At 35.2% G+C, this 13,533-nt stretch overlaps 2 protein-coding genes across 2 annotated transcripts; one reads left to right on the top strand and one right to left on the bottom strand.

Moving 5' to 3' along the window:
- Nucleotides 1-671: 671 nt before the first annotated feature.
- ccl25b (chemokine (C-C motif) ligand 25b) lies at nt 672-2,420 on the top strand. Its single transcript, XM_056735006.1, has 4 exons — nt 672-796; nt 908-997; nt 1,607-1,724; nt 1,880-2,420. The coding sequence occupies exons 2-4, from the start codon at nt 913-915 to the stop codon at nt 1,995-1,997; spliced, it is 321 nt and encodes a 106-aa protein (XP_056590984.1). The 5' UTR covers nt 672-796; nt 908-912; the 3' UTR covers nt 1,998-2,420.
- Nucleotides 2,421-8,002: 5,582 nt separating this feature from the next.
- LOC130410509 (serine/threonine-protein kinase NIM1) lies at nt 8,003-12,554 on the bottom strand. The gene is made up of 4 exons (XM_056735214.1): nt 12,533-12,554; nt 11,052-11,345; nt 10,392-10,660; nt 8,003-9,385 (listed from the first exon to the last, which is right to left on the bottom strand). The coding sequence occupies exons 1-4, from the start codon at nt 12,552-12,554 to the stop codon at nt 8,633-8,635; spliced, it is 1,338 nt and encodes a 445-aa protein (XP_056591192.1). The 3' UTR covers nt 8,003-8,632.
- Between the last annotated feature and the right edge of the window lie 979 nt (nt 12,555-13,533).

A 13,533-nucleotide genomic window follows, 5' to 3' on the forward strand; every position in this document is an offset into this window, starting at 1 on the left:
TGGTCAGCAATGAACTAACAACTTCATATACGGTGTACATTGAATAATTTCTTGGAATTTTAATCACTGGTATATATAACAAGACTAAGTTGTCAAAGCTAGACAGTTATATAGCAGTATGTCTTACGTACAAATGGGGAAGAGGGGTGTGATGTATAGATTTGGTTTTCTAAAGTGATGGGTCATATTTAATGAGGCGTCCGGGGAGCCAGTGATTCTATTACATGAATACTTAACATGCCCCATTGGACATTTTCAGAAGTGTTATCAGTATGCTTGTGAATCCCATTGCACAACATTAGATTTTTTCCTTTATTTGTATTGGCACACAGATCCAAAAAAGTACAACAGCAGATGTTAAGAGGGAAAAGGGATTTGGCAAAGATTTGTTATTGTGCAATAATGCAAGTCAAGCGGGGCATGCAACAGGGGCTGTAAAAAAACTCCCGACTCCCACTTATTCCATCCTCCATTTCTCTCAACTGACCAAATATAGTGGTTTGAGATTTAAAGAGAGATATAAACAGTTATAAAGTAGTAATAAATAGTTTGAGATTGTGGCTTCCTGTTTATGTTTGTAGTAAGGGAGGTTAATTTTTCAATTCGTCCAAATACTTAAAACCCACCGACTGTCCTCTGCAGATTGTCTAGCAATGCAGAGTGTAAAATGTGGGCGAAATTTGAGGGGGCGTGGTGTAGGTTGAGTTCCTATAAAAGTGTTAACCAAACGGAGGAGTAGAGAAGAGCAGCTTTAACTGTGAAGAAGACCATTATTCTTCTGAGAACGTTGTCTGAGGTAAAGATCACAGAGTTTATTATCCAGCAGTCACATGCTTTTTAAGATATAGGAGAAAATAGATGCATGATAAAATAAGAATTGCTTAACATTTCAATCTGATCTTTGAAGGTTTAATGGAGACGAAACAATCAACCATGAAGTTTCAAATTGTGCTTTTTCTTCTGCTGTTGACTTGCATGTATCCCAGTTTGGCTCAAGGTAAGAATATGTTTTCCTAACTGAGTGAACTTTAATAATGCATCCAGTTATATTATTTTGTTGTTTTAGAACAAGAATTCGTATCAGAAGGAGCTTTACTAACAATTATGTTTACAAACACAAGGATTTTAAATTGGCGACATTAGCTTAGTGCAGAAGAAAGTGTACACATGGTGCAAACAATGTGAAAAAGATATAATATACATTTAGATAGAAAAAAAGGAGAATCAGATAATAACAATAATGCACTATATACAAAAAGTGAAAAAATATTGGCAACACATTCATGTTTAAATGAATGTGCAGATGTGTTATTAACAGGTTCATAATAATAATAAAAAAGCATAGTTGCAAACACTATAGCAACTTTAAACTGCTATACAGTTGTCCAAAAATATTTATGTCTAAATGCCTTCTATAAACAATACGAAAACCACGATAATAGACAACAAAATGTTAGAATTCAATTAATATTTTTCTTTAGATAAAAGCATCTGCTAAATAAATAAATGTAAATTGCAAGGTGCAACGTTACCCAGATTTGCCGTTTGATGATCTTATAATACCAATTAGGTCATTTTACCAACTGTCCTTTTTCTTTATTTCTAGGATCCTACGAAAACTGCTGTTTAAAGTATGTTGTTGGCATAAGAAAGGCCCTCAGAAAAAATATTTCTGATTACAAAGAGCAAAAAGCAGATGGAGGATGTAACATTCCGGCTATTGTGTGAGTATTGACACAAAAACATCACAGACTTCATCAAAACACTTCAACACAATCGCTTGGACCACTGGAATAACACTTCCAATAAACTACAACTAAACTGCCTTCTTTGAATTCTCTGCAATGTTTTTATGATTTCCTTTCTTGTCTTTATGAAGGTTCCAGATGAAAAAATCAAAGACCATGTGTGCTGATCCAAGACAAAGCTGGGTGAAAAATCTGATGAAGCAAGTTGATTCAAGGAAAAATGGTTCAAAGAAAGCTGGTGCAAAGTAATCCCTCCATGAATTAATGTAACCAATATGTTGGTTTTATAACAGCAATACAGCCATGTAACCACCGTATATCTTTTTATTTCACTTTCATTCTGATTCCTTACTTCTCCAGACTATGAATTATCATAATGCAGAGGTTCATAATGAACTGTATTGTATAGTCTTCTGTTCAATAAGCACAATGCGAATGTATGAACTGTGAATGTTTGTTTTCTCTGTTCCACCCCAACAAGATCTCTTTAAATCTGTAAATATATATTTTTATAAACATTACGTTGATTATAATCTGTAAACTGTGTAGCCTACATGTAAGTGCGCGTGTGTGTGTGTGTGTGTGTGGTGTTTGAGAGAGAGAGTGGCTGAGAGTTCAGTACATTTATATTTCATGCACCTTTTTTACTTGTAATAAAGATTTACAATTTTACATTTAAACTTGTTGTATTTTCAACTACATTGTCAAGTATTAGATTTTAAACAACACAGATTTTTTTTATTTGTACTTTCTCAGCTTGATTTTAAAACTAATATCAGGGCAAATGGTCTACACAAAAAATGACATATTTACATGATTGTAAAAAATGCCTTAAAACTAAAGTATTAACTGTCTTAAAGCATTATAATAAAAAAAATCTGCTGTTTAAACCGAGCTGCGCCCCCCAAATAGCCCGTCTTATTTTGAGCATGTTTGTTCTCGAGAGAGATTTTTGCTTCAAATTGTTTCAGTGGTGCCTTATCTTTGCATCTTTCTGGTGCCAGATCTCATTGTGAGGTGTGACAGGTAATGTCTAAACTTGCTGGGGGAAAGAAAAATTACAGCGTCATATTTCTATCCATTCTATGCCAAATAGCTGCAGTTCAAGCGTTTTGTATGCAGTCTTGTCACTGCATCTGTTTTATCATGCTGTGAGGGAAAAATAACTTGTGTCTCCTTCAATGGTAGATTGAATGCACATCTGACTATATTCGTGTGTATTCAGGAAAATTACAAATACTCTACAATCATTATAAAGCTCAAGACATGAAAACACCCAAAGGCGATTTTAAAGTCTCTGACTCGCCAAACCAGCATGTCTGTGTGGGAGAATCTGAACCATTGAAATACTGAAACCCACAACACCATAGAAATACACCCCGGGAGCTGGGACACAATGTTTTGAATGAGTGAATTTTTACCCATAGAGAAAAAAAATGCTGATCACTGCTCTTAAGCTTTTGAAATGATTATCAACACCATTACAGCCCCAAAAGATTTACTTTATTTCAAAAGTCCACTTTAAATAAATGTGTATGTAACTAACTACTTTTACTAAGGTAAGTAAAATTATAGCATTTAGAAAGAATGGTTTGACATTCATTATGGCAAATGGCAATGTAGGCCCTGAAATGGTTTTAAATGATAGTACTGTTAAGTGATCCTGAGACTAAGTAGTATTTAACTCTTTCACCGCCATTGACGAGTTATCTCCTCATTTAAAAAAAAACACTTCCCCGCCAAAGACGAGTTATTACGGCAATCAGTGTTTGAACTGTTGTACAGCAGGTGGCGCTATTACACACCACTGGGTAAAAGTGCAGAATCCCAGAACCTAGAACGTATGTTCTAGCGATTTTTAATGATTGTTCTGAGTGGAATCTGGGCGGAATCTTTGACAAAAAATAATTATCTCAGCTGTTTAATCAAAGTGATGCATTTTTGAAGAAACCTACCCATATCTACGGAGTGATAAAAAAACGAACAAATGAATATAGAAGAATACGGTTTCTTTTGTTTAAAAGATGAGACTCTGTTCTTTCATTTGACATTTTGTTTGTCCATATATTCTTTACAGAAAATTTACTGTGAGCCATCAAAGTTGGGTGAAAATGTTAAAAAACGCTGGCATAGGCTGGCGGCGAATGAGTTAACACTAAACTACCACAATTCAGAGTTCGGTAGTAACCGTTCTGACACACAATATGTCACTGTCATCTCCACCAACAGCTCCAGACTTGTTATTTCCTTCATTTGGATGATTATGACAATAAAGATGGTTATGTTGGCCAGTAGCCATGAGAAACACAAGTGCTCTCAAATGGATTTTTAAAAGTGTCTGCTTGTTACATGGACAATTTCACAAGGTGTTGGCTTGTCTGCATGGATCTCAAACAGGCTAAATCTTTTATAACTTTCAGTTCTGTGTTTCATCAAGACAGCAACCTCGGACAGTTTTCTCACGGATTCTTTGCATTCAGAGAAAAACATAAAAAAAACATTTCCAATAAATCACATCGTTTCTTTTGCTTTGGGATCACATTGAAAGGAAGATGATAGGCACGTTTCCTCACATTTTTTGCATTAGGCCATTCACGTGACTCCCTATTCTTAGAATAAAAAGTCCCTTAGTCATGAGCTGAAACATGATCTTCAGCTTTTTAAGCTCAACATCAACAGATTGTATTGAATCCGAACATGGCATTGAATTAAGTAAGATATGCTCCATGATTAATTTATTTTTCATGGCACAAAATCAGTCCTGGATTTTAAATTTTAGAAAGGGTAAGCAAACAGAAACTGTGCATATTACATTCTGCAAATTGCAAAGCGGTAAAGTAGAATGCTTCTTACAATGTGAACACAAACACAGGAAACTAATAGGATTACAGTGGTTTTGTGACTTGTTCACTTATTCAAAGTCACATGACAACCTTCAGAGGTTATTTTTTCTATAAAATATTTCTTAATAACAATATTTAAGGGACAGTAACCTCAAAAATTCTGAAATATAAAATATTTATACATAAAATATTTATACAATTGGTAACTTGAAATTTTTACAGAATATTTGTGAGAACAAAGCTGTGAAACATAACAATCCCCCAAAAGCAGCTTTGAAAAAACATAAGTTACTATGATTTACGTCAATGGGAGACAACAAACAATTGTGTGTTATAAGAAGGTAGCATTATCTTTATTCTGTATCAGATCAGTGATTCTGTGTGATCTTTCACTAGTCATTAGATGTGCTATTTTGTTCTGTAGCATGTGTGAACAAGTTTGCAAGGTGGGTGTGTGGGGGGGGGTCGAGTAAAGTATTGCAAAATCTATAGCCTACCTCTGACAAACTTCCAATCACAGACGAAAACCATAAACGCTGCAAGCACAAACTAGGAGTTTACAGGAAGAACACAAGTGTTCTGAAATTGTGGTGAAACGGGCGCTCATGAAAGAAGAAAGATACAATGTGTTCTGAGGACACTAAAGCTCTGCCACGCTTTGCACATCTAAGAAGGATCTGAAAGACTGTTTACTCAAGAGTTCTGTTCCCAAGAACACTTGTGAGAGATGTTTATATTTGAGAGAACTTATCTCATATGCTTGTCAATACTGGAAAAGATCAAAAAAAAGAAAAAAGATTGTATAGAATTCCTCAAGTGATTATGTCAATGTATTGCTTGGCCGAAAAAGCTATTCATCTGGCCCCACGCTCTTGTTTGTTTGTGTTGGATTTCTTGTTCAAATTTAATTAGAATAATGAATTCCTTGGCTCCATTTAGTAAACTGATCATTTTGATAGCTGCATACCTATAGCTTTAACAAAATGAACCATAAAAAACTGTTTTTCCAATGTAAAAGGTATTTTCTGTCATTTACATTTTTTTTCGTATTTTTGGTAAAATTATAGTTTTTTTACATTATATGTGAAAAATAATAACAGAAAAATTCTTCAAAATACGTTTTTTTCCCCAGTGTAGCTTTATTTTTCTGTAAGATGATTTGAGTAAAACTTTTGTGAAATGTAAATGTAAACACGTTTTGTGTTCATTTAATTATAAGACCACCTGATCACATCCATGATGTTTTTATAGAACAAGCAGATGTGTTGAAATACATAACAAAAGAATAGATTTCTTGATATACTGGTTGATCAGTGGAAAACACTTTAAAAACATGTGATTACTTTAAATACATTGAATGTTTTGGCTAGATATTAAAAAAAATCTAGAATTGCTGAGAATTATGTTCAGGTGATATTTCCCCCCACAAAAAAACATGAAATAACATTAAGCAAAAATAAACATTTTATAGAATTCCAGATTCAGTAGTGCATTAATGCAAAACAGTAGGTTTTACGGTGTTGTATATTCAAGAATTAATGCAGTTCTAAAATCCTTAATGTTTAATGAAATTCATATAAAATGTATATGTATAAATAACATAAAATATCATTGTAATATTATAATAATATCAACAATATCAAAAGTAAAATTCAGATACCATATAATATAAATAAACAATTTAAAACTAGGCTATATACATTTTTAACATTGTGATTATGGAAATTAAGAGGGACACGTGGAAAAATAGAAATAGTGTCACACTAAAATATGTCCTGGACCAATATAAACTTAGAAATTCTAATAATTAAAAAAATATATATATAAATTTCCTACAATCTTATTTGTACATCTTACATATGATTTGCTTTCATCCAGTTACATTTAGGGGTGTCACTGCGTGTTCTAATACTTTTGATTCACATTGTACAAATTCATATGAATAAGCCTCATAAAATAGTTATGAATTCCTAAGATCAGTTTTAAAAATGCTACCCCTGGGAAGTGGACTCTCCCAAACACCCCGCCTCCTTCTGTCATTTTGACTAGTGGCGCTCGGAAAGATTGTTTGAAGACATTCAGTGTTTGTCTATAGTTTGTAAAGTTTTAATAGTTAATAAGTAAAGAGTGCCAGTATTCAGAGATTGTTTATTGTGTGTGCGTGCAACTAATTAACCACACACATACACACACACACATCTTACAGTCAAGACCAACTTTACAAATAAACCCTTTTCTGACCGGGCATTCTGTAGCTGCTCATCAAATCCAAACCAATTCAGACAAACAAGTTTTTTCAATCAGGTTGCCTGGAAAGTATAAATGTTTTATAGTAATTATTTTATCAAATGTCACCTATAGTTCTTGTGATTGAATAAATACATTTAAAATGTTATCTGCAAACAAAACAAATGAGACTAGAAATTTAAAGCCAATGATTTATTGTCTGTGAGCATAAAAACATGAGGTATAATGTATAATGCATCACAGTTCACCTACTGTAAATCTCATTCTGCAAATTATTCTCTGAGAATTAGAGCATTTAGAGGATGTGATCTGAGGTAATTGTAAATTTAACAATAATAAATTGATGTGAGCTCTAAAAATGAGATTACTATTAAAAAATATTAAACATTACTATGGCTGTAAAAAGTGTCTAGCAGATGTTTCAGATTCTATTCATGATACCAACGTTCAATGGTTTGTTTCTGAGGTTAGGACAAATGCCATAGAATGCAGTGAGATCACATGCTTTTTGTAAAGCATTACACTAATAAGGATTAAGAACCGTTCGATTCTAATTCACAAATAATCCTTTACGTCACACACTTAATGTGAACTCACTGTCCGAGATAAGAAAATAATCTCTTAGTAGCTATTTAAGAGTTTAGCTCTTTGTGTTCTCTTAGTGACAACAGACTGCAGCCCAACCCGTCACATTGTGCATAGAGAGCCAGTGAAGGACGTTCAGAAATGAAAAACCACACATCCCATCTATCTGGCTTTTAAAATGCTGCATATGGACTTCATTACATCCAAGAACCAAAGCCTGTTTATGAAAATACCAAACATTTACTGTGTTTTTGACACCTCTAATACAAAGCTGCACAAGACTCAGACTAAACCAAACCTTCTCCAACATGTCACTGATACAAATGTTTCCCTAGATGTCAAGAATTGAACACATTACCACATACACATTGGCAATAATAAATTATGGTTTACAGACCAACTTCAAAACAGCATGTTTCAACAGAACAAACAGAAAACAAATAGAAACAATCTCTAGTAGGAACATACACAATCAGTTCATGCACTTATGTAATGAAAATAAACGATGGTTTTGTTCTGCATAACATTTCTTGATATATACAGTATACCGGTTGTTGCATGTGCTATATACAACATATTTACCAGTAAGTTCTGGTACTTAAATCTGATTGGTTGAGAGGTTTGCTGGGATGCTTTACAGTTTTGTATCACTCCACAGTATATGAACAATATTACGCTTCATAGTTGTGCTAATGTAACACATTATAGCCTCTGTGATATTGCTTTAATATGCCATATACAGTATGTACATACATATCTACATTTAGTGAGATGTGATGAAAGTCAAAATCAAACATTTTGATACAATTTAAAAAAAAAATCAATCAAATTTTGTATTTACTTTTTTATCAAATTTTTAATTAACTTATTAAAATGTAAATTTATTTTTAAATACCAATTTCAACTTTTAGCAGATTAAATATGCTGTCACAGAATGACAGTCAAACACAATTATGGGTGAGGGCAAAGGTCATCCTATATATTGTGCGTTGGAGGTGACATCATTCTGAATATTTTTAAATGTTTATAAATAGCTTCATTTCTCCATAGTGGACACCAGAAAAATTTGTAAATGTAGAATAATTCTTTGTAAAATTGATTTAAAATACTATGGCGATATGACTTTTTAGTTGTGCAACAGTGCAATACATCATACATGTATATCCATAACATTCTGAAACACACATGAGTCACACATTACTCTGGTCTTTACAGGACATTGCAGACTGCAGATGCATCGTGCTTGGTCATTGCATTGCTTGCCCAAGATTTCTTGGTACCAAAATCATCCGGATAGAGGGCTGAATATCCCACCGCCTCCACGGACCTCCTCTTCTGTATGCGGTGCAGCAGAATACGGTATGCTCCTGTAATCGGGCTACGAGAGTCTACGCACGTATTTTTCTGCAAAAGTGCAGCACTGACACCAAGCTCATTTAGAGACAATTTCACTTCCTTTTCCTCCACGCACAGACTCTTCTCGGGGTCAGCAAGGTGATTGGGGGTAGGGCTGAGCACAGGATACGGTTTGGGGTATTCGATGCCCGTCAGCCATGAGCAGACCATCAGCTGCGAGGCAATGGTGCGATCCACGGGTAAGGGTCTCAGCATGCCTTTGATAGTCAGTTGGCAGGGGTCCGGGACGTAGGACGGGATGCTGTACGCCCCCTGCAGGATGCAGCGTTTAAGACGTCCCAGGTTGTCGGCGTAGAAAGGCATGGTGGCAGTCACAATAAAATAGAGTAAGACACCCAGCGCCCAGATGTCCACGTAACGGCCCACGTAGCTTTTGTCTCTGAACAGCTCGGGCGCCGCGTATGGAGGGGAGCCGCAAAATGTGCTCAGAGTTTCGGTTGGCTCGCAGACAGTACTGAAACCAAAGTCGCCCACTTTGATGCAGTAGCATGTGGTGTAAAAGATGTTTTCTGCTTTCAGGTCACGATGGATAATGTTGTTTTCGTGCTGAAAAAAGATATTGCATGTATTGATCAGTTAGAGTGATTTGTGTTGCAACAACTTAAATACCATTTAAACAGGTTTAACTCTCATCTGACCACTGACACACTTCCAAAACCTAGTGTTAAGTATAAATGCTCCCGAAGTTTTTTGCAGTAATGTTTAAAAAGTATTTTATCAAAATTACAGTAAGTAATTGTTAATGTTCAAACAACATTATTAAAACCATGAATAAACCATTATAGAAAGGTTCTTAATTCTCCTTCTTCCGGCAAATGACGCTGATGAAAACTCCCGCTAGAGTAGACCCTATCCTATTGGCTGAAAACGAAAAATGCAGCATTCGTCACCAGAACTTACGACACTGCTTCATCTCCCGGAATAACAAGCCTCTAGTTCACATGCATTCGATGATGGTGGAAGCTGGACATTAACGTTAATAACACTGTCAATATGAATAGTTATTTTAAACAAACGCATCGATTCGCTTCAGAAAACCTTTGTTTAGACCACGGAGCTGTATTGAGAAGTTCTTTGATCGATGGATGCACTTTTTGGAGCTTCAAAAAATCTACACCGGCTCACTCCCATTCTACTGCTTGGAAGCAAAATGATACGAGTTATCATAACTTTGACTGGATTATTCTTCCAAAAGAAAACCCAATTCAGTTAGGATACCTTGAGGGTGAGTGAAATTTTGATTTGGTAGTGAAATATCCCTTTTAGATATTCTGGTTTATATGCAGTACAGGAACTTGTGTATTGGCAGTATGTTAGAACCCATTCCTATTTTTATTTATTTTACTCATTTTGTTGCATGGCTTCTTCCTTTCTGCGCCTATTTATCATTTGCCAGAGAAAAGTTGTTTATTAGTTTAGAAAAGTTATAGTGTAACTTTCCTATATAAGCCTCACAATGAGAGATCCAAAACTCAATGAGCTGTATGAGCTACATACCAAAGTTCAGATACCTAGCTCTATATGTGAGCCATAACAATGATGCTGTTCTCACCATATATTTGATGGCTGAGATGATTTGGGCAAAGATGAGCTTGCTTTCCAGGTCCGACAGGCGCCCCCTGGTGGTGATGCGAGAGAACAGGTCTCCTCCACTGCCATATTCCATTACAAGGTACAAATGCCTGCTGGTTTCGAGCACCTCATACAGACGCACAATGTTTGGATGGGAGAGTCTCTCCATACAGACAATCTCTGCTCCAAATGAAGTCTGAGACTTCTTGTCAAGACGCATCTTGTTTAGTATTTTCACAGCAACACGCTCTGTGTGAGAGAGATAGAAAGATATCAGCAGTGCCAAACCATAGTTTAATAGCACATGAGATAAGAATCTTTGAAATGAGATATGAATTTTTAGTTAGAAGCATTTCCACCTACACACCAAAACTATGACAAAGATTCAGAGAGGGGGTGTTTCAAATCTGATAAGATTACATGACTTGACAGATCAAAATTTGACTTCAAACTCTAGATTTCTAATGACCTCCACAACAAATTTTACTTCAAACTACATAGAAGACAAATTAGTTCCTGTATAATTTGTTTAAGACTTTGCTGATGCCACATGTGTATTTTGTTTAAATGTCTATAGACACTGTGAGTCAAAAGTCACCTGAACCGAAGTACTTAACAGACCGAAGCCAGATTTTCTCACCTTTGGTCAATTCGTGAACACCCAACTTGACATGGGAGAAATTTCCAGTCCCTATCTCTCCTCTGAGCTCATAGAAAGCGACCCTGCGGCCCAGCATGATGTCATTGATGACACGTTCATTATGGGACATGTCATAGACGACCCTCTCAAAGGCTGTCTGCTTTGCTCTTTGCTCTGCGGTTAAGGCGGGAAATTTTGGTGTTCGTTGTTCTGTAAAGGTGGGTTGTGTAGGTGATCCGTTTTTTCCTTTTTTTCCTCCATTTTGTTTTGACCAAAAATTTAGTGTTTTGGTACCTTGGATGGGACAAATAAAATTGAAAAGAACATGGTGAATTGACATTTGAATGGAATGACCACTTACGTCAGTAAGAGATTTTCCATCAAATCATAAATATTTTTCAAATATATTTATTGTAAATAACATAGGTATGTCAGTTTATTTCTATTCTGGAGATGTGTCAGAATACGCAAGTAAAAACAATCGCAACTTCTGGTTCATAGGGACTTTAAAGTTTTCTTCCACCATGATCCAAGAAATATTGAGGATAGTGCGATATGTCTATTCCATATCAAGTAAATGCTTTTATTTTCTCCACAACCTAATTCTCTCCAATATATATTCATAACAAAATTATTTTACAATATGATGCTCAACACTACAGCATGAGCTGTGAGGATCATTGCCTATTATATTATTTAAGAGAAATAAACAGTAGTATAACCTTTGAACATTCTTTACACCCTAAATTTAGATATTTAAAAACTGGAAAATTACACGTGGGTCTTTGGGATGCCAGCATATGAAAAAAATACATTTTAGTTATATTATATTTGTAACACAAAGTAAATTTTATCGGACAGACAAAACTTATGCTTGCGTTTGATTGTAAATTTATCTCGAAAGTCACGTTTTAAGGATCTTGAAATGAAGCCAAGATCAGTTTGAAAAGGAACATCTCTAAGCAGATTGGATTAGGAAAGTGCTTAAGACCATGCATCACAGGTTGCAGACTCAACACACTTCTTAAAATACATCACAGGATATCCACTGAACTATTTTTAAAATCAGTTACGCAAATGATGTTTAATCTCGTGGAAATATATCCCTAAAAGCATGACATCTACACAAAAATCTTTGTAAAGTGATAACTAATAATAAAAAAATCACTGGTAAAATGACTCCTTACAAACTTATTTTAGAAGATTGAAAAGACTGAAACTATAACCAATACATTTTTACAGCAACTCAAATGCATTTTAAAATGCATTTAAATCTTCTTTCCAATGTTCAAAAACTAACTTGTTCTGACAGGTATATTGTATATAAAACACACAGGTGTTACATGAGCATGTTTAAAACAGTAAGATATTACATGTTCCCTTTCAAAAACAACATTTGAAGTTGTCATTTATTGCTCTGTATATTCCCCCATTGATCTGATGTGTAGAATACAATTGTTCCTGTAAATGTAAAGCTTTACCTGGTAGCTGTGGATCCTTCATGCTGGTATGGTGTCAGTGTGTAGGGTGAACAAAAGAAGACAGAGCAGTATCTCACACTGCAGTCTTTAAATCCAACAGATTAACAGCGGCAAATCCCATTAGGATGTACCAATATCCAATAACCTCAATAAAGCTATGAACATGCTGTGTAAACTCAGACATTGATTGTTAAGATAATAGCAGACTAAGAAATATTGTAACGAAAAGGATTTTCATGTTCGAAAAAAACTTTCCGAAACCATGATGTTAACATGATTAGCATATTTACTAGCATGATGCAAACATGATAAACATGTTCTTAGAATGATGCTTACATGATTAACATTTTCCTAGCATGATGCTAACATGATCCTCCATGATACTCCATGCCACGATTAAAACGAACCAACCCCCATGTCTCTTCAATTTTCTGATGTAGAGATATAAGTCTGGTCAAACTATTGCTAAACTCGCCTGTTTGGTTACTATGGGCGTGGATATGGCAGATGCCAATTGGTGATGTTCCGAGCCAAAGTTAAATTAACCCCATGTCGATTTTCTGATGCAGAGATATATGCCTTGTAATATTGTTGTTATATTAATCTGTTTATTGCTATGGGCGTGGCTTCATAGCTTCATGTAGATTCCAGGATACTGATTGGTTGCCTGAGTGGTTGATATGGGCGTGGCTTGAGTGCTTCATGATGATCCTGAGAGACTGATTAGTTGTGTCTCTATGTCTCTATGACATTACTACAAAGATATCCCACCTGGGCCTTTTACAATGCCTTTATATGGGCATTTGCTGCCCCATGATAATTTTATAATTTACAACTTGTTTTAAAGAGCCTGCCAGCCTCTTCAAACGTGGTAAGCCGCGAGTTCTACAAAATCCCCGCTCTGAGATATGAGCCATCAAAGTTTGTCACAATGTTAAGTCTATGGGAATTTTGGTGGTTTTAATAGTCCAGTTTTTGAAAACCAGAACGAGGATCAGTTA

The sequence above is a fragment of the Triplophysa dalaica genome, chromosome 21 (genome assembly GCF_015846415.1).
Source record: "Triplophysa dalaica isolate WHDGS20190420 chromosome 21, ASM1584641v1, whole genome shotgun sequence".
NCBI lineage: Eukaryota > Metazoa > Chordata > Actinopteri > Cypriniformes > Nemacheilidae > Triplophysa > Triplophysa dalaica.